The 20,471-nt window shown below is 38.7% G+C and overlaps 1 protein-coding gene across 2 annotated transcripts in view; it reads right to left on the bottom strand.

Annotated features, from left to right (window-relative positions):
* The window catches only part of slc1a7a (solute carrier family 1 member 7a), a 28,758-nt gene that overhangs the window by 6,668 nt on the left and 1,619 nt on the right, over positions 1–20,471 (bottom strand). Inside the window, exons 2-4 of one of the 2 annotated variants that reach the window (XM_055202914.2) lie at positions 19,595–19,674; positions 3,741–3,956; positions 185–227 (exon numbers count right to left, since the gene is read on the bottom strand). In XM_055202914.2, coding sequence (XP_055058889.2) covers positions 185–227; positions 3,741–3,956; positions 19,595–19,674 — 339 coding nt within the window. Of the gene's footprint in view, positions 1–184; positions 228–3,740; positions 3,957–4,999; positions 5,474–19,594; positions 19,675–20,471 lie in introns of those variants that run through there. The other variant, XM_073854387.1, reaches the window with a different exon arrangement.

Raw genomic sequence — 20,471 nt, forward strand, 5'->3', positions numbered from 1 at the left:
GAAACTATGCGTTAGTGTGCAAAAGTGATGTCTAGGGGGATTATTTGTACAATAATGATTTTAATGCCCCTTCAGGTTAGATTAAAACAGCAGCATATGAAGTGTATGATACAAAAGAGACAAAAACAGAACCCCTATAAGTATTGCAAGCATAGGATATAACAGAAAATTGAAAAAAACTCACTTGTTGAAAAGTTGCTTGAACCAAGTTGGCAGGAAACATGTTGCTAATAGAGGAAAAAACATATTTATTTTTACGACATGGGATAATTTTTTGATCTATATGATCTTACACCAGTATAAATTTTGATTATAGCTTTCAATGTCGGTAAAAGGTCTGCTGGCCAGGTCTGGTGGTACTCATATAAACACCAGCAGTGTACATTCAACACTGGTGATTTTGCAGTGATGGACCTGTATAATCATGCTATTTGCTAGTAAAACAGAGCTAAAGCCCCTTGTCAATAAGCAATGTCTTCGTTGATGCTAAAAATCATGTCTGGGATATCACCATACTATAGGCACCAGCATTCATGTTCATTTGCTGTTGGCCTGCCATTGATCTTTCAGCAGATTATTTGGAGTATACATCTTCAAATTGTATTGCAGTTTTATTTGTAATTACTAAAAGTAGCATACTCAAGTATGACTTCACCAATAAAGTACATAATTTAGTACAAAGTAGTATGCATATTTGGTGAGTCAACTTATCCAAACCCCTTCAGTGTATCGCTTCATGTGCCGGTCAAGCAACTGTCTGGTCAAAAACAGCAATGTAAATGGGTGATTCTCACGAAAACTTGGTTTTAAACATGTCAAGCATGAAAATGTAAAAATTGCTTAAATTTACTTTTTTCCCACCAGACATTGAAAAACAAAGTCTGAAGTTAATGGGAACATTAATTTAAAAACTTTTACTTATCATTTAACACTTTTTGTAACATAATTTAAAAAATTAGTCCTAAAAAATCTCATTACTGCAACAGTCAGAAAACATCAACACTGACATATTTTCAAAATGACATGACAAACCTGAAAGAACATAATTTGGAGATTCTGCACATGCATTTAAAATCAAAGTATTATGCTTCTATTAATTAAATTAACATTTAATAAGCATCTGTTGCGGTAATGATAATCAAAATGTCGTGTAAGCTTTCTGACAAGACAATATTTCAAATTAACTGTAAAAAAATGATCTTACCTGGTAGCCATCTTGAAGTAACTGGTCCATGTGCTTGGTCATTTAAAATCAAACTTTATTAAAATTCTGTATGTGTGCTTAAACTGTTCTCAAAAAAGTGTTGCGGAGGATGAGAACATCAGGCATGGACACATCATTTTCCTAATTTTTCTTCATTATTATTATACATGAATATTCAGTAAATATTTTTTCTGTCATCTAAAGTAGTCTAGCAAAACATCCATTTATTTTTTTAAATATTTTTGTGTTAATTTCATTAAATTACAACATAACGCATGTTCCAACACAGCCGGACTCATTGCGGTAATAAGAATTTCAGCAGAAAATGAGATAAAATTTACAATTATAAATTCTTATGTTGAAATCATACATTGTGCAAGGTAGAACACAGTATTGTGTTAATTCTGATGCTTTTTAATGTTACTATATTACACATTTTAAAGCTAAAATCATTAGTGCCGTGGTGTTTCAATGGTTTCGTGAGAATCACCCAAATACTCTATACTATTCTTTCTAAATAGCTTCCCCTTCTGCCATCAATTCAATGAGGGCCATATGGTCTCGGGCTCAGATCAGTAATCAGATTTAACTCCAGCCTTCACTAAACACCCCAGTGACACAGGGCTATGCTCAGTTACTCAGCGTATGTATCAGGTGGGACAGGAATTCCCCAGTCCTCAGCCAACCTTAAATGGGCTTTATGCCCAGCTGCACTACTTCCTGAACTTCAGCCAGCTCCTTGTTTCCTGTCTGCCATTATTGGACAAACTGATTAATCCAGGTGTGCCTGACCTCAGTAGTCACAAACAAACTGATTAATCCAGGGCTGCGTCCGAAAACTCTAAATTGCTGCCTTCTGAGGCAGCTTTCCAAGGCAGGAAGGCATCAAGGCATGTCGGAATTTAATGTTTGGTTTACTTCCTGTCTCCTGAGATACCTATGCGTGGACGTACATTAAGAATGTGATTGGTCGAGCCCGGCCGAGTTCGAAAAAATAAAATGGCGGCCAAGGACGTGACTGGACCACCAATTTAGTGTAAATAAAGGTAGATTTTCACTTTTTACACCTTTTAATTGCATTTCTAGCGAGAAATTAGTATTGTAGTTTTCAAATATGTGATTAGTTATCACAAAGGCGCTCTCTGTTTAAATTTCAAACACGCTGCCTTTGAAGTGTGTCCGAAAGTCTTTCTCTGAGCTGCCTTCATGCCTCCGAAGTCATTTCCTCATGAGGCAGCGAGGCAACGAGTCACTGCCTTGAGTTTTCGGACGCAGCGCGGGTGTGCCTGACCTCAGTAGTCACAACAACAATAATCAGACACACCTGGATTAATCAGTTTGTCCAATAATGACAGACAGGAAACAAGGAGCTGGCTGAAGTTCAGGAAGTTGTGCAGCTGGGCATAAAGCCTATTGAGATACATCTAAGTTCATCTGATCCCACAGGATTCCTGCCTCATACTCTTAACATTTCCACAGCTACAAAATAATGGCATCTACTGAAATTGACGTTGAAATAAATGTATTACACGCTTGTTAACTGTAATGAAACCTCTTCTCATAGCATGAAGTGTGCTTTCTTTTCACAATCACAATAGTGCTGAGCTTTGAAAGTTTATTGACATGACCCGACAACTTGCCCCACTGACCGACTACAATAGTAACACAATGCTAGTGAGCCAAGCTCTGCCCTCACTTTACTCAAACAAACACTTAATAGCTTAGCATGAGCTTTACTTGCATGGTTCAACTAGCACTCCAAAGCCCAGGTGAACATGTACCTACATGCGATCACTAAAACAGAAATTACGTGTTTTTTTCTGGAGATGTTAACCAAAATCTATTTAACAAGTGATCTAGCCAAGGACATAGTCAGCAAAGCAGCATGATCTCATGGAAAGTCGTGTTATAGTCACACAAAGTTGTATCAATTTATTTGTGTCCATTTTTACGTGCCTTGAGCACGAATGTCTTTTTCATGACACACAAATTTCTAGTTTCTCATGTCCATGGCACGGCTGTTTCTTATTTTCTTTCTACTTTAAATCATTGTCGCTTTGGGTTGGGGTTAGATTTGGGGTTTGGGTTAGGATGTACTTTTATGTATTGGTTTCTACATGTTTTTCTTCCGCTTTTAAAACTATTCTCGCCTGGAGTTGGGGTTAGAGTTGGGGTTTGTGTTAGGATGTCTTAAAATGTAACAGAAAGTGATTCCAACCCCAACCCCGAGCGAAATGGTAAGAAAATAGAAATACATAAAATGAAATGAAAAAGACAATCGTGCTCGAGGCACGAAAAATATCGGAATTTCGTGCCATGGACACGAATAAATTAATAAAATTTTGCGTGACTATAACACAACTTTCCGTGAGATCAGTCTACAGCATATTTAAAACACTGATAAATGGAAGATGCTCAATCAAAAATCACAATAATCTACCTCCTTCTACATATCAGATGAGCTAAAACAGCAGTTGTTTTATTACTTTATTGTTGATCACAGATACATTTTGCCACAGTTTCTCCACACTCTTACCGTATGAGGTCCAGCAGAGCATCAGCTGAGCTCATGATGGGCTTGCCGCTGTCTTCAGAGTCCTCCTTCTGTGCTGCTCCACCCGGGTGGATGATGATGACCATGACGATGCCCACCACCACAGCCACAAAGGTCGTCCACAGATAATATGAGATTGTCATGATGCCCAGCCGACTGGAACACTTGGCATCCAGTGCTGCTAGACCAGACATTAAACTGAAAAGACAACGAGAAAACTTGAAATATCTCAGCTGCACAGGAATACGAGTTTGGGTGAGGAACAAACAATCATATAAATTCAAAGTAATATTATGCATCTGCAAAACATGCCCATCTTATACCTAGGACCTAGTATTTTATCATCTAAAGTCTTTTTAATCTCGTATTTCATTTCATAACATGGTAAACATTGCAAGATCTTGAAAGGAATCCTTACTATCATTTTCATAGCTGACTGTGTTGAACTAAGTTAGAGTGATGAACACATAAACAAAAGCGTTGGGTCAAAAAGGGACAAGCACAGCCGTTGGGTTACATTAACCAGAAAACGTTTATATTTGACCCAACAATGTGATAAAATAACCCCGCATTTTTGGTTGAAACAACCTAGCGTGGGTTAAATTACATTGCTTGTCCGTTTTTGACCCAACATTGGGTTGAAAATAACTTTTTTTTAGATATAAAATAAGACAGCTAACCAACAAAAGAGGAAAATAAAGCAATAAACCCCAAGAAGCAGTGGGTTACCAGTGCATTTTATAACAGCTAAGGGGCGTTGTTAGGCGTTGTTCTTGGGGTTTATTGCGTTTATAAAACGGTTACACCATATGCATAGCAGGGTTTCACAAAATAAAACACAAATAAGTTGTAATTATATTAGTACAAATATTACTCTTCCGCCAAACAAAGTAGTTCCTCAGAATCAAGTTTGGCTGCAACAGAGCGCAGTTCACAAACAACACAGACGCAGCATAGGCGCAATGAAAATATGATTAAAGACTGTGGTGTTTATTTTTATATATCAACATTCATCTAAAATATACATTAACATTTATATCGTGCAACTGTTGAAGTGATGATCAAATATGCTTGGAAGCATTCTTAACTCTTTCCCCGTCAGCGTTTTTTTTTTTAAGTTGAAACCCAGTTTTAGTTTAATGCCTTACAGAAAAATTATCTTCTTTAAATAAACATAAAATATCAAATGAAAGAACAGTCCATCCGCTTTCCAACAACAAAAAAACCCCGTTTCATCCTACCTTCATTTGTTCTCTTATCAGTTATCAACTCTCAAATTTTCAGCTAAAAGCGGAGATAATTCCATTTTTGTGAAGAACTTTGTAAGAGATCAGATTCAGAGCCTGATCAAAACACACGTCACGCTAAATCCACCACAACGCTGTTGTATCGAGTGAATGCCTCAGTGTTTAAGTTGTGTAAGATTGCCATCTAGTGGATAATAGCGGAAATATCAATAAGACAAAAAATACCTCAGAGAACGAGAACGTTTTCTCTTTATTGACTAAATGTTTTATTTATTGACATTTATCTGGATATCGCCATAATTGTGCAAAGGTAGAAAAATAAAAAAATGATTAAAGACTGTGGTGTTTATTTTCATAAATCAGTATGCAGCAACAGTGGCGCAGTGATACTTGTGATGCGGTCTGAACCGTGGGTTTACCGGGGTATTTTATCACGGCTTAGAACGCGTTTTAACCAATCAGAATGAAGAACCAGAACGAGTTTTGTTTCAGTGTCATATAATGAATTTTTGTGTGTTATACTGCATGTACTTTTGTGGAGCTGCAATTTGGCAGAATAACTGGTACTTTCATTATGTTTAGAAACATGAAAAACGCAAATAATAATTAACCGTTTAACAAATTTCACACAACACAACATAGATAATCCTGGACTGTCATCAGAATAACTTAATTATAATTGATTGAAATACTGATGTATTTGCCACGCAACTTTCACCAAGCTACCAACATAATGCCTTGAAGACAGCAGAGGTAATCTCCAAAAGAACATGAAGCCCTCAAATGAGAAAAAACATCATAAAACAGCTTATTAAAGTAGCATATATTTACAGTGGGGCTCGAAAGTTTGGGCACCCTTCGTAAATTTAAGCAAAGAAAGCTATAAAAAATAATCGATAATGTTTCTTCTTTTACACTTTTATAAAAAAAAATCAAAAAAATATGTTTCATTGAAGTAAAACAATTGAATGTGAAGGGGAAATTACATTACGAATTAATAATTTTCTCTAATACAATATGGGCGCCCCTTTATTTAATCCTCTTTGCTACCTCCATTTGCAAGGATACCAGCACAGAGTTTTCTTTTATAATGTCTGATGAGGTTGAAGAATTCATGGCAGGTGATCTTAAACCCCATTCACACAGACCTTTGGTCCCCGAAAATACCCGTAAAATTGCCAGACAAGCATCTGTGTGAACACAAACTCGTCCCGTTAATCTTCTAGGATCGTTGCTGGAAAGAGGACCTAGTCAGATACACGGATAACCCTCTGTGTGAACAAGAAGCCGAAAGAATGCCGTAATGATTGTGTCGTAGTGAGGACGCGCGCGTCATCACAACAAAAGTTATGGTTCAGCTCTTTAAAACGACAGATAACATGCATATAAACATTCATCACGAGAAATGTTGCAAACTATATTGATGCAGTTATCAGGTAAATTAGCTCGTTACTTACTGCGTTGAAGATCATTCAGCAGCATAAAATAACATGTCACGTGTTCATTTGAGCTATAATAAACGAAAATACCCGCGCGTCATCCCAACAAGATATATCGTTTAGCTCTTTAAAACGGGGGTTTTAAATGCACAATAACATTCACTATGAGAAATGTCTGCAAACTGCTCTGAAACAGAGATCAGGGAGCTCGTCAAATATCCACTCTGAAGCTGAGATCATTCACCAGCATACTAGAACGGCACGTCACACGTTTCTTTATATAATCTTAACATAAACAAAAATGCACGCGAGTGGTTTTTTGAGAGAGAAATAATGGATAATAAGCAAACTTCAGACACTGCGTAGACGAGAGGGCGGGACTTGAAATAGGTCACGTGTCTTTCCGGGACCATCAGAAGCCGGGTAATCATGGCAGTGTGAATGAATGAAAAAATCGAAGGATCCCGGAAAAATCCCGGATGCCTTTCCCGTGTATTTTACGGAATGTCTGTGTGAAAAGGGCTTTAGATTATTCCTCCATACAGAATTTCTCCAGACCCTTCATATGCTGCTGCTCTCTATACTCTTCAGTCATTTTCTGTATGGTTCAGATCAGGGAACTGGGATGGCAGGACCTTGATTTTGTGTCAGGGACCCATTTTTTATTTACTTTGTTTCAAAACAAACATCAATGTCTTGATGAAAGGTTTTACCATGACCCATTATAAGATTTCTAGCAGGTTTTGACTTTTTTTAATCTGTTGGTATTTGATATAATCCATGAAGCCATGTGCCTAAATAAGATGTCCAGGACCTCTGGTAGAAAAGTAGGTTCAAAACAATGAAGATCCAGCAGTATATTTAACTGTAAACATGGAGCAATTTTTAATCCATGTTTGCACCAAAACCATATTGTGTTCCTATGCCAAAAATACTCTTCTTCATTTGCCATACTGAAACTTTAAATAGGACTTGGTTTTGCGGCCATATGAAACAAAGAAGAGTATTTTTGGCAGTAGGAACACAATATGGTTTTGGTGCACACGTGGATTAAAAAGTGCTTATTAGATTAATCATGATGGAAATTATAATGAATAATGTATTGTTCCATGAGTCATTATTAGCGATTATCACGTTAGCTAACAGTTTAAAATGAATTCAAATTTCATTGGTGGATTGATTGTTTTCACTGTGTACACATATACTATAAGTAAAAAATTGGCTGCATTGTTTGTGTCCCCCTGCTCCTTCTCCAGGACCTTTATTGTAAAGACCTGACATGGCTAGATCTACTTCTAATTTTCATACTAAAATGCTCTCTCAATAAGCTCATCTCTGATCTCTGAAATGGAAGTCACTGTTGGTATAAACTAAATAAGCTGAAAATCCTTATATGTGACCCTGTCTGTGAAATCCTGGCTACAGTCTCATAATGTCATTATGAGATTGGAGCATCAAATGTTATATTTCACTCACTGATTTCAATCTCTGACATGATCTTAAGGGACAATGTTAAAGATATCAAGGTTATATTTTCACAGAATGTTCTTTACATTATGTTGGATGATTTATGCAGAAAACAGCAAATCACAAAACAAAGATTTTAGCTGGGTTTTCACAGACTAGATTACATATTTTTTTTTGTACAGGAATTCTAATTTAACATAATGGTCCTAATAGGTTTATATATATTTATATATATATACTGTATATACACTCACCTAAAGGATTATTAGGAACACCATACTAATACTGTGTTTGGCCCCCTTTCGCCTTCAGAACTGCCTTAATTTTACGTGGCATTGATTCAACAAGGTGCTGAAAGCATTCTTTAGAAATGTTGGCCCATATTGATAGGATAGTATCTTGCAGTTGATGGAGATTTGTGGGATGCACATCCAGGGCACGAAGCTCCCGTTCCACCACATCCCAAAGATGATCTATTGGGTTGAGATCTGGTGACTGTGGGGGCCATTTTAGTACAGTGAACTCATTGTTATGTTCAAGAAACCAATTTGAAATGATTCGAGCTTTGTGACATGGTGCATTATCCTGCTGGAAGTAGCCATCAGAGGATGGACATGGTCAGAAACAATGCTCAGGTAGGCTGTGTCATTTAAATGATGCCCAATTGGCACTAAGGGGCCTAAAGTGTGCCAAGAAAACATCTCCCACACCATTACACCATTGCATTAATGAGAAATTGAACAGGTGTTCCTAATAATCCTTTAGGTGAGTATATATATATTCTTGACACTTCAAAAAAACCTAATAGTCAGTTGATCACAGATGCTTATTTCAAATTATGTCCTCAGATGAATCTTCAATGCATCTCATACTTCTTAGTAATATCCAGTGTCTATTACACCCACTTATTGTACATCTTTAAGTCCAAATTTAATATGACACAGTTGTCGCAGTTATGATACACAAACTTGGGATTCAGAACACAGTTGTCCATTCGAGAACACTTTTTAGACCACAGGGGCCGGATTCACAAAACATTCTTAAGAAGAAAAATCTTCTTAACTGCCATTTTTATCTTAAATTCAAGCTTAAGAAAAAAATTAAGAATATTTTGTATTCTCAAAAAAGCTTCTTAAGAAAGTTCTTATTTTTTTCCTTAAGTATGTTCTTAAGAAAAAACCTAAGAAGAATTCCAATTCTCGAAAAATAAACTGTCTTAAATAACATCTTAAAGTTAGGACAACCTTACAGTAGTCTTAAATCTAAAATGTAAGATGTTTTATAGGTTAATGTGATTGTTTTTAAATGTGATTGTTTTTTGTAGTCTGAAATGGCAATTTAATCAATTTACTTCACATATTAGTTTAAAGAGGAATTCCACACTCATATAATGAAGTTTAATGGCTAACTCAGTAATATGTCATGCAACACAAATAAGTATTAGTGATAATATTAGCAAACATTTAACTTCCTCAGTAATAGCCTACATTCATTGTGAAATTACTTAACAGCTAAAAGTCGCTCTAAGCGGGAGGCCAACCGGTAATCGCTTTGTCATGTGAGTCGAGGGATCTGAAACCGGGCTCGCTGCACCCTCCGCGTCCGTCTCTTGACGCGTGAGCGCGGGAGACGAAGCCGTGAGCACGGAGAGTGAAGCACGCACGCCCAGGGCGCTCGACCCGCATGATGGACCGATTGCGACGTTAGGAAATGATATTTACTCACCGCACCGCCTTAATACTAGCTGGCCTCTGTTACAACACCGAATAAAATCATCTATAGTCTTAATGTATCACTCGTTTGTATTGCGTTAATGATCGCAAGGTAACGTTAGTCAAAAGATTAATAAGTTTATTACATCATTAGCAGGGTATCATTCATTCCAAAGCTTGTCATTTTATTCTTAAGACACAAATTTAAGATATTCTTAAGAAAAAATGTGAGAACTTCTTAAGAAATGTTCGAGAATTGCACTTAGGAACATTCTTACGAACTTCTTATAATTTATCTTAAGAACTTTCTTATTTTTTGTCTTAAGAACGTTTTCGTGAATCCGGCCCCAGGTTTGTAATACCTATATCCACTTTTTAAAGATGATCTCAATTGCTTAACTTCTGATCCAAACTTACCAGATCAGTGGATGATGGGTATAATTTAGAGTAAAATATTGAGAATAATAAAAAGGAAAATTATCACTCTGCATGCTAATGGGTTAACACAGCATTCCTGCAATGTGTCACAGTATGCCTTAACTCTTTCGCCGCCATTGACGAGATATCTCGCCAACCAAGAGAAAACGAGTATTGCCGAGTATGACGAGTATTTCCGTCTTTTCGCAATACCGCTATTATCCACCAGGTGGCGCCCTTCCGCAACTTTTTAAACCCAGAAGTATTGCCCTATGGCAAGCAGCTGCATGTCCGTGTCTGTTTTAAAGGTCGCTCTGAATGGGAACTCTATGAAAAGTTCGTCACAAAAATGGAATTATCTCTACTTTTTGCTCAAAATGTGGTGTTTTTGTTTTTGAACTCATATTCAAAAGCTGATTACAAAAGAACTACTGAAGGTAGGATGAAACATTTTTTTTTTTTGAAAGCAGAGGGTCTGTTTTTTCATTTGATATATTGTATGTTTATATATTTAAAGAAGAACGTTTTCTGGAAGGCATTAAACTTTTGTGAAAATCATGAAAAACACTGGCGCTGGCTGGCAACTTTTTTTAAAAACGCTGGCGGTGAAAGAGTTAAGGGCAGGTAACATTAGACTTTTTGTTCCATTGACTTCCATTCATATGCATGCGAATGACTCGGTACGGAAACGCAAGCTTGAGCGAAAATATTTTGCAGGTCGCAGTCTGGTGAACTCTGGCCTGCGAATTCGTATCACATGGAGCATTGTGACCAGTATAAAACCGGTCACTGCATGACTTTTCTCTCTACAGAAAAGCACAGACGAAGCCAAAGATCATATTGATGAGCTGCTCCCCGCAGCAACGTCCGACAAATGCATGCATGCTTAAGTCTAGTGTGACCGTGGCTTTAGTCTGTTGTTGTATCTCCAACGTTTCAGTTCATTAGTTTATTAGTTCATTGTCTTAATGACCCTCTCCTCTGTTCCCATGGTTTCCCATCATGCTCACCTGTGTCTTGTTTAGTTACATCATTAGTTTTGTGTATTTATACCCCTACCTTTGTTCTGTTCCTGGTCAGTGCTCATTTGCACCATATTGTGTTTTACCTTTATGTAAAGACCTAGTCTAGTGTTGTGTTGGAAAGCTAATCTACTCTTATGCTTATCCAGTATAAATGGAATAGTAACAATAGTTTATTTTGCTTAAAGGCAGAATAGGCAGGAATTATCTAGAAGGAACTTTTTTGCAAGTTTGTTTAAACTGACTTTATATATCAATGCATAAGTGGAGTGTGGGTGCTCTGAAGGGGAGAGTGTGGAAGTCGAGTGTCTGTATACCTCTCGGCACTGTTTTAAACACAGCTAACTTTTCCATTCACTCCACCCCCTCCCTTCTGGGTTTCTTCTTAAGCCACGCCCCCAAAACACATGAACGCGCGAATTACCTCAGACAAGCGGAGAGGAAGGAGCGCGGTGCATGTAATAACATCAAGTCACAATCACATGTAATAATACACCTAACTTTATCACTAGGAATATAAACAGATGGCTTTTATAAACGGATGGCTTTTAGTACTCACTCAGCCAGTGTTTTGCATGGAAGAGTTTCTGTGATGAAAGCGTTTCTGTGATGAAAGCATTGTTGACTCTGACCAGGACTACACCGCTACTGCATCATCGACTCGAGGAAAAGCCACGCGATATTTCCTCTCGTTTGATTGCTTCATTTATTCCTTTTTTGCCTTCGCTGACTGGATATGCAGGTACTGTAAGATGTGAATGCAGTTTCTGTGAGTTGTGAATGCTATTTCTCTGCTGTACTATTGCTCTTCCTATTGCCTCGTGCACGTTCAAATCAATCGGGTGTGCGCATGTCTGGGCAGATCCCATAGCAACGGGTGGAGCCATGGTCGCGAGAGAGAGTGATATTTGAGCAAGCTAATCATATGTTTCGTCCCGGATGGAAATAATTAACTGTGTTTAACACAGTCGTGAGCAGGGACGGATTATGGCGATGATGTGCCCTGGGCATAGATGTCTCAAAGGCCCCCTTTACCAATTTTTTGGGCAACAGCGTTGCACCTGTATGCACAGGGCTCAAGTGTTGGTTCGCCTCTGCCTGTATGCCCCATCATACAGGATTAACAATGGCACTAATACGCGGGGAGAGAATGCACACAATATTTTGTACTTTGACACCACAAATTGGTTTATTTATATCTCACCAGTATCTGTCAACATACTGTACAACATACTCCATCAAAAAGACGAGCAGAGCTTTTCACTCAAAGATGAATATTTTTGAACTCTCGACGCTCAACGCTGAGCGCGAATAAAACCCAGAGCGCCGGTTTTCAGCGCGGAAAAAACCCGCTAGCTGCTTGCTTATTTGAAAAACGCAGAGTTTCCATTGGAATCAATAGAAAACATGTGCCGGCCGCGGGCGTAAAAGCTTTGGTGTGTCCAGCCCCTAGCTTAGAACAAAAAGGTTGGTTTAAAAAAAGTTGGTTTAAATTTACCTTAGCTGAGGGGTATCTTTCTCGATTTCCTCAGAAAAAACGCTTCCACCACATCATCAAATTCCAGTTCCCTCACAAGATCGCATTCAATGGCCATTAAAGACATTTTGCTTCTTAGTTCGTTTTTTACTCTTGCCATTAGAGAAAATGAACATTCTCCTTCACAATTGCTGACTGGCATGGTGAAGAAAAGCTGTCCTTTTGTGCTTTCTTTTCATTGATCCACTTGGTTGTGGTTTTAAACTCATTTTTGTTTTGGTTTTTGAGTAACCGTCTTCTACGCGTGACTTTTATATTACACAATGCTTTTCACTCGCATCTAGATGTCCCTTTCAACAGCGCAGCAATACATTAAAATTATTTATTTGATTTATTTACTAGTTAATACTTTGCAACTGCAAAAAAATCACATTATTCCTCAATATTTAACAAAATTTTACTGAAAATAAAATTAAAATATATACTTGAAAATAATACACACAGTAAATTTGACAGGGCCCCCTGCTGGCCCAGTGCCCTGGGCAAGTGCCCAGTAGGCCCGTGCGTTAATCCATGCCTGGTCGTGAGAGGTCTACAGACACTCGAGTTTTATACTCTCTTTTTTAGAGTACTTACATTTTAATTATGCATTTGTATATAAAGACAGTTTAGACAAACTTGTAAAAAAGTTTTTTAGATAATTCCTGCCTACCCTGCCTTTAATATATTCAGGTTTAATTATTGGCAAACTTTGAAGAAAGGCTGCATTAGCTACACAATATTTTGCCGAAATACGTGTTGATTAACATTATTCTCACTGCCCATGCTGCCAACAGGATGTCATCCAAAAATAATGTAATTACATTAGTATAATCACCTCTCCATAACAAGACTCATGATTTAAGGTATAATTCAAACAGCGGGATACACAAGGGAAGTGTAATGAGAAATGTATGAGGTGGATATGGCACATTGTAGGATTACTGTAGGACATGAACAAGCAATAATAGGCAAATTTGATGTAAATGCATTTCAACATTATTATTACATTAATGTATTTGGCAGATGATTTTATATGAAGCGAATTAAAGTGTCAGACAAGCAGCGGTACCATCTGGAGCTTTTCTGAAAGAACCTCTGTTTGACAAGAGCATTACTCTAATCCTGCCTGGAGATGGAATGGGAGAGGTCCAGATAAAGACTCAACGCCTGTTCCTTTACTCCACTGAGGTCACCCTCAAGTGTTATATTCCTAAGGTGGGACAAATCTAAACCACCTGTTGGAAATGAATACAAATAGAGAGCAGGAACACATGCACAAATAAGGGGTTGAACCTTTACAAAACAAAATATATAGAGATTACTTAAAAAAATCCAGATAATTTACTCACCACAATGTCATCCAAAATGTTGATGTCTTTCTTTGTTCAGTTGAGAAGAAATTATGTTTTTTGAGGAAAAAATTCCAGGATTTTTTTTTTCATTTTAAGGGACTTTAATGGACCCCAACATTTAACAGTTTTAATGCAGTTTAAAATTGCAGTTTCAAATGACTCTAAACAATCCCAAAGAGGCATAAGGGTCTTATCTAGCGAAACTATTGTCATTTTTGACAAGAAAAATAAAAAATATGCACTTTTAAACCACAACTTCTCGTCTTCCTCGAGTCCTGTGACGAGCCAGCGCGATCTCACATAATAAGTCATCACGTCAAGAGGTCACGGAGGACGTATGCGAAACTACGCCCCAGTGTTTACAAGTGTAGAGAAAGAGGACCGTTCTGACGTTGTTGTATGTCGAATGATAGCAATTAATGTCTTTGTGTCAGTTTATTGTTTTTAATGGTCCGCAAATGTGCGTTTAATATATGGAACACATGACCTTTTGATGTCATTACGCAATTAAGTGCCCTTACGAAAATTAACCATGGTTTTACTACAGTTAAGACCAAAAAAAACATGGTTAGTGTAGTAAAACCATGGTTTTGCTCATAGTAATCAATGGACAAAAAAAAACATGGTTCCTACACTTTTACCACAACAAAACCATGGTTAATTTAAGGGTGAGGTCGCGCTGGCTCGTCACACAGGCGGAGGAAGCGAGAAGTTGTGGTTTAAAAGTGCAGATTTTTTATTTTTCTTGCCAAAAAAAACATATTCCTCGTTTGGGATCATTTAGGGGGCGTGCACACCAATGCTTCTATGCCCGCGGCCGGCGCATTTTTTCAATTTATTTCAATGGAAACTCGGCGTTTTTCAAATAAGCCAGCAGCTAGCGGTTTTCTTCCGCGCCGAAAACCGGCGCCCGGCGGTTTTTCCGCGTTCAGCGCTGAGCACCGAGAGTTGAGAAATGTTCAACTTTGGAAGAAAAGCTCCGCTCGTCAATGTCAGTTCTCACACGGCGTCCAATCACAGTGGAGGTGGGTCGGGACAAGTATCACAGCAACCAACCGTCTCACAGCTGAAGTATCACGGTTACCAAAGCGCTTAGCTGAAGAAAGCTGGCACTCAGCTGAAAAACAGCTGGCATTCGGCGTCCTCAAGGCGTTTTCAGCCGCGTTTAAACGTTTTGGTGTGTCCAGCCCCTTAGGGGCGTGCACACCAACACTTTTACGCCCGCGGCCGGCGCATGTTTTCAATTTATTTCAATGGAAACTCGGCGTTTTTCAAATAAGCCAGCAGCTAGCGGTTTTCTTCCGCGCCGAAAACCGGCGCCCGGCGGTTTTTTCCGCGTTCAGCGCTGAGCGCCGAGAGTTGAGAAATGTTCAACTTTGGAAGAAAAGCTCCGCTCGTCAATGTCAGTTCTCACGCGGCGTCCAATCACAGTGGAGGTGGGGCGGGACAAGTATCACAGCAACCAACCATCTCACAGCTGAAGTATCACGGTTACCAAAGCGCTTAGCTGAAGAAAGCTGGCACTCAGCTGAAAAACAGCTGCCATCCGGCGTCCTCAAGGCGTTTTCAGCCGCGTTTAAACGTTTTGGTGTGTCCAGCCCACAGCTGGCATTCGGCGTCCTCAAGGCGTTTTCAGCAGCGTTTAAAAGTTTTGGTGCCAAAACTTTTAAACGCGGCTGAAAACGCCTTGAGGACGCCGAATGCCAGCTGTTTTTTAGCTGAGTGCCAGCTTTCTTCAGCTGAGCGCTTTGGTAGCTGTGATACGTCAGCTGTGAGACGGTTGGTTGCCGCGATACTTGTCCCGCCCCTCCTCCACTGTGATTGGACGGCTGCATGAGAGCTGACATTGACGAGCGGAGCTTTTCTTCCAAAGTTGAACATCTTTCAACTCTCGGTGGTCAGCGCAGAGCGCGGAAAAAAACGCCGGGCGCCGGTTTTTCAGCGCGGAAGAAAACCGCTAGCTGCTGGCTTATTTGAAAAACGCCGAGTTTCCATTGAAATGAATTGAAAACATGCGCCGGCCGCGGGCTTAAAAGCGTTGGTGTGCACGCCCCCTTAGAGTCCTTTGAGGGGCCAATCACTCCAAAAGCATTTATGGCAGTTGCAGGCGCCTTTTTTGAATGATATTCTATGGGCAGGGAGTGTTTGCGTGCTGTTTATGCGCGCCGAGCGCCTTGCGGTTTATGCGCATCAAGCGCCTTTGAAGGAGCGCTGAGAGCGGAGAAGTGCCCGACGTCATTCGCATCTTTCCATTGTCCAATCGAATGAGGGGAGAGGCGGGCCTTACGTTGTGCTGAGTGAAGTTTACAGTTGCTTTGAAGAACCGGACTTCACTCGCTCACTCTCTCCTGCGTGTTTGTGCACCTCTCACCCTCAAACAAGGTCAGAGCAAGCGCCCTCTTTTTAAAGTTTCTGCTAATATGACAGTTAACAGCAAAAGAGCGCTCACGCTTCAATATTTGATTGACAAGACAGCTGACTCGGTGGTTGCTTAGCAATATAAAAAGTCACATCGCACTGCTCTTTTTTTTTAAAAAGGCAGTGCGTTGCGCCTTGCGTTTCCAAGCGTTTAAAGCGCTTTTGGTGTGATTACTGAAACTGCATTTTTAAACTGCATTAAAACTGTTAAGTGTTGGGGTCCATTAAAGTCAATTAAAATGAGAAAAATCCTGGAATGATTTCCTCAAAAAACATAATTTCTTCTCGACTGAACAAAAAAAGACATCAGTTAGCATGCATTTAGGTGCGCCATGTGATGCAGTTAAGCTACATCATAATGTACTTATTTACTGTGAGATGTTATATTATGATTAAAAATAAACGTCATATGAAAACTAATGCATGCTGAGAAAGGAAAGTGCAGGTCTGCTCGACCAGATAATCTGGTTTCTGCTTTTTCTGCTGGGCAGATGGTGGAGAAATGAGGCCAGAACAGCAACCGTGCTCTTGCCCTTAAGCCCTTGCATACCATTTGATTAATATGTCATTTTTATTTATTTTGACCTAAACAAGGTAGTGCTGGACCTTAAGTATGTCGTATGATATCTGCATTGCTACATGTGATGATGTTGCTTCCTCTGAACCAAATTAAACTACAGGTGTTTTTTTTAGATAAGAGTTGTTGATCTGCTGTTAAAGTTACTACATAAAGTTTAACCTAGGGCAAACTCTTTTATATTAAGTCAGTGGCCATATAAACTTTTGGAATATTTATTATTCTATCACTTATATTATACTACTTAAGACATTTGCTTACTGTGCATGTGTAGTTTGCCTATCCCAGTAGCTTTTGTAGATCAGATTAGAAGTAATTAGCAATCCTGACCCTCACGTGGCGAATGCTTCTTGGCTAACGGCCCAGATCTCAGTACACCCTGTACACATGTGTGTGTCTGAAACACTGACCTCAATAGACTTTAGTATAAAGTGTGTGTATTGGAATGAGTTTTTGATGGTCTTGGTCTTGGTCTTGTTTGGGTCTCGACTGTATCAGTCTTGGTCTCAGACTTGGTGGTTTCGGGATTATATTTCAAGACTTGTCAAGACTACCGCTGCAGAAATTACACTAAATTGCTGGTGCATTTTAGTGTTAACATCATTCATTTGATTGGATGTAAAACTTCTGGCTCTCAAAGCAATCATTGACTACTGATTTCTTATTTGATTTCTTTTGTGCTGGTAAGAGATGAATGGGGGATTGTCCAAAGAAATTTTAACAAAATGTATTAAAAGGCCCACGTTATCCAAAATGCGATTGAAAAAAGATCTTGTTTATTTATATTATAACCTCTGACATTTTATATGTAAGGGATAATGTAGAGGCAGCCGGCAGTTATCGGGAAATAAGCCCCGACAGTGTGATCAGGAGTCAGACCCGACTTGTCTGTCTCCATTTTTTCTCTTTTAGCCAGTCTTTGAGAAGTTTTAATGCCCATTCTGTATTTTTTTGTGTGTTGGCTTTGTAGCTGTCATGCTCTATATTGTCAAGTTCAGTCTCAGTAAGCTGTCTGTGTCTTGTTGTGGTTGTCCAGTGTTTGTCACAAGATGGCGCCAAACAGTAATCTTTATTGATCTTTATTGGCGCGGAGCGATTTTACTCGTACAAGTAGTACCGGCTATGCGTTATTACTTTGGAGCGGTTATTATTTGAAAAGAACGAACCTGCAAATGTCTCAACTGACCAATCAGAATCAAGCATTCCAGAGAGCCGTGTAATAAAATCGTTTAATATGATTGTTCTTGTCTCGGTTGTCTTTGGATCCCGGTCTTGTCTTGGTCTCGACACCCTCTGGTCCTGCAATCTAAAAAATGGTGAGTTGTTTTAACCCGTAGCCCTTCATGTGTGTGGTTTGTAATTTCAAAATATGTGTTCTGTGCGTCGAATGCATGTATGTGCATCACGTGTCTTGTCAAAATAAGTGCCCCCTGCAGATGTGTCTAAAGGGTTTATGATAAAAGAGACGCTCAGATACTTAATCTCATGCGTAATCAGAGTTTACTGTTAAGGGAGTGTCTTGCGTGTATTTTGTGAACTTGAGCGTCTCTTTTATCATAAACGGTTTTGACGCTTATTTTGAATTTGCGCCCCTCGGATGAGCAGTCACGAGCCGCTACTGGTCAAATATGGACAAACCCAACAGTTGTGTTAATTTTAATACAATTGTTGGATTAATTCAACCCAAATGCTGGGTTGTTTCCATAGTTGGGTTATTTATATATTTTGCCCATCTTTGGGTTGAAACAACCAAGCATTTTTTTAGATTGCAAAACCAGAGGGTGTCGAGACCAGGACAAGACCAAGACTTAGAGGTGGTCTTTTAAGTGTGGTCTACAACAGCTCAGTTTGTGATATTGTTTAGATGTCCTCTGTAACTACAAATATACTGCATGTGATATTTCTGGATCTTTATCTAAAAAGAAAGATCTGAGATATAGGAAACTTGTTGTCTATGGTAAACAACTACTATATAAAGGAAGGCTCTCCTAATTTTGCCAAGTGGTTGATGTCCTCAGGGCAACATTATGTTGACCCTGGAACAACATTTCAATCAGCCAATCAGATTTCAGAAATAAGATTATAGTTTGTTTTAAGTTTAAGCTTACAAACAAGATTAGCTGTTTCTAGACCGTTGTTTTTTACTTATCATGTCCCTCTGATTTTAGGGTTTGGTTATGGTTAGGGTTGGGGTTTGGGGTAGGTTTAGGTTTTATTTAGAAAAATGTTGTCCCTGAGTCAACACAATATGTTGCCCTGAGGACACCAACCACCCGGCAAAATCAGTTCGAGCATAAAGGAACAGATGAAAATTCTGTCATCATTTTCTGACCATTGACTTCTAAAAGCAAATAAAGATATTTTTATAGTATCCAACTGCTCTTGCCAAAAAAGACACAATGCATCATGATGTTTCGTCCTTTTGGCAAAAAAAGAGGAGTGAGTCTACTTGCATAAAAAAGCTTTCTGGGGACCATCTCTATAATAGAGACTCACTGTTTCTTAATACAACCGTGATGTTTTTCTGACATTAACAAAAACACCAACAGCAGAGTATTAGGTATTTTCGATTTTGTTTTTTATTTTACTTATTGACTGACAACCAAAATATCTGTGGTAAACAACATGCAGAAAGGACAAGCAAAGAAAAGATAAGCTCTTCTTACCTGGAGACCACAAGAGGCAAGATGAGCATCTTTAACATCCGCATTAGTAACTCCCCTGGAAACTGGAAATACTTCACCTCCTTCAGAAAAAGCAGAATGACATTTGTTACTCCTACTATGGAAGTCAATAGGTACAGTCTACTGTCTGCTAACCATCATTTATCAAAATATCTTCAACAAAATAAAGAAACTCATAGGTTTAGAACAGTAAATAATAACAGAATTTTTATTTTTAGGTGAATTATTCCTTTAAAGCACATTAAAACGTATTAAAGGGGAGAAGGGATCAGAATGGTTTGGTTTAGAGTTGTTGTCTTAGTGGAATCAGGATCTATGCTAATTGCTAATGCTAACATAAAAACAGCTGGCATGAAGCCTCAGCACCTGCCACTGGTATTTCTGGCCATGTCGAGTCTGTATCAAGCTGCCATGTGGTGTAATATAAACTGAGAGGAAGATACCAGGACTCACTACTAATCCAGTGCAATAGTCATAAGTTCGATTCCCAACGCACATAGGCTACTGATAAAATCTATAGATGGAATGTAAGTCACTTTGTAAAAATGTGTATGCAAAATGTATAAATGTGAATGTAATGATGACTGGCTGAGGAAAAAACACTTGGCTAACCACAGTAAAAAGATCTTCGTATATGGATTAAGCAGTCAATAGTATTAGCCTAAAATTTTGTTGACATGGAGATGGTGAAGGTTGTGGGTAAGTTACAAATGCTACATTTAACTGATTCAGAAAGACTGCTATTGGTTGAGCCAATGTTGCTTTGTTGGACTTTCGTACAGTGGTGTCCACAGAGCCTTTCTGGGTAAAATCAACCTACGAATGGACTACTTATTGTTGAATTTACATATTAGGGTGG

This window comes from Misgurnus anguillicaudatus, chromosome 2 (genome assembly GCF_027580225.2).
Source record: "Misgurnus anguillicaudatus chromosome 2, ASM2758022v2, whole genome shotgun sequence".
Classification (NCBI taxonomy): domain Eukaryota; kingdom Metazoa; phylum Chordata; class Actinopteri; order Cypriniformes; family Cobitidae; genus Misgurnus; species Misgurnus anguillicaudatus.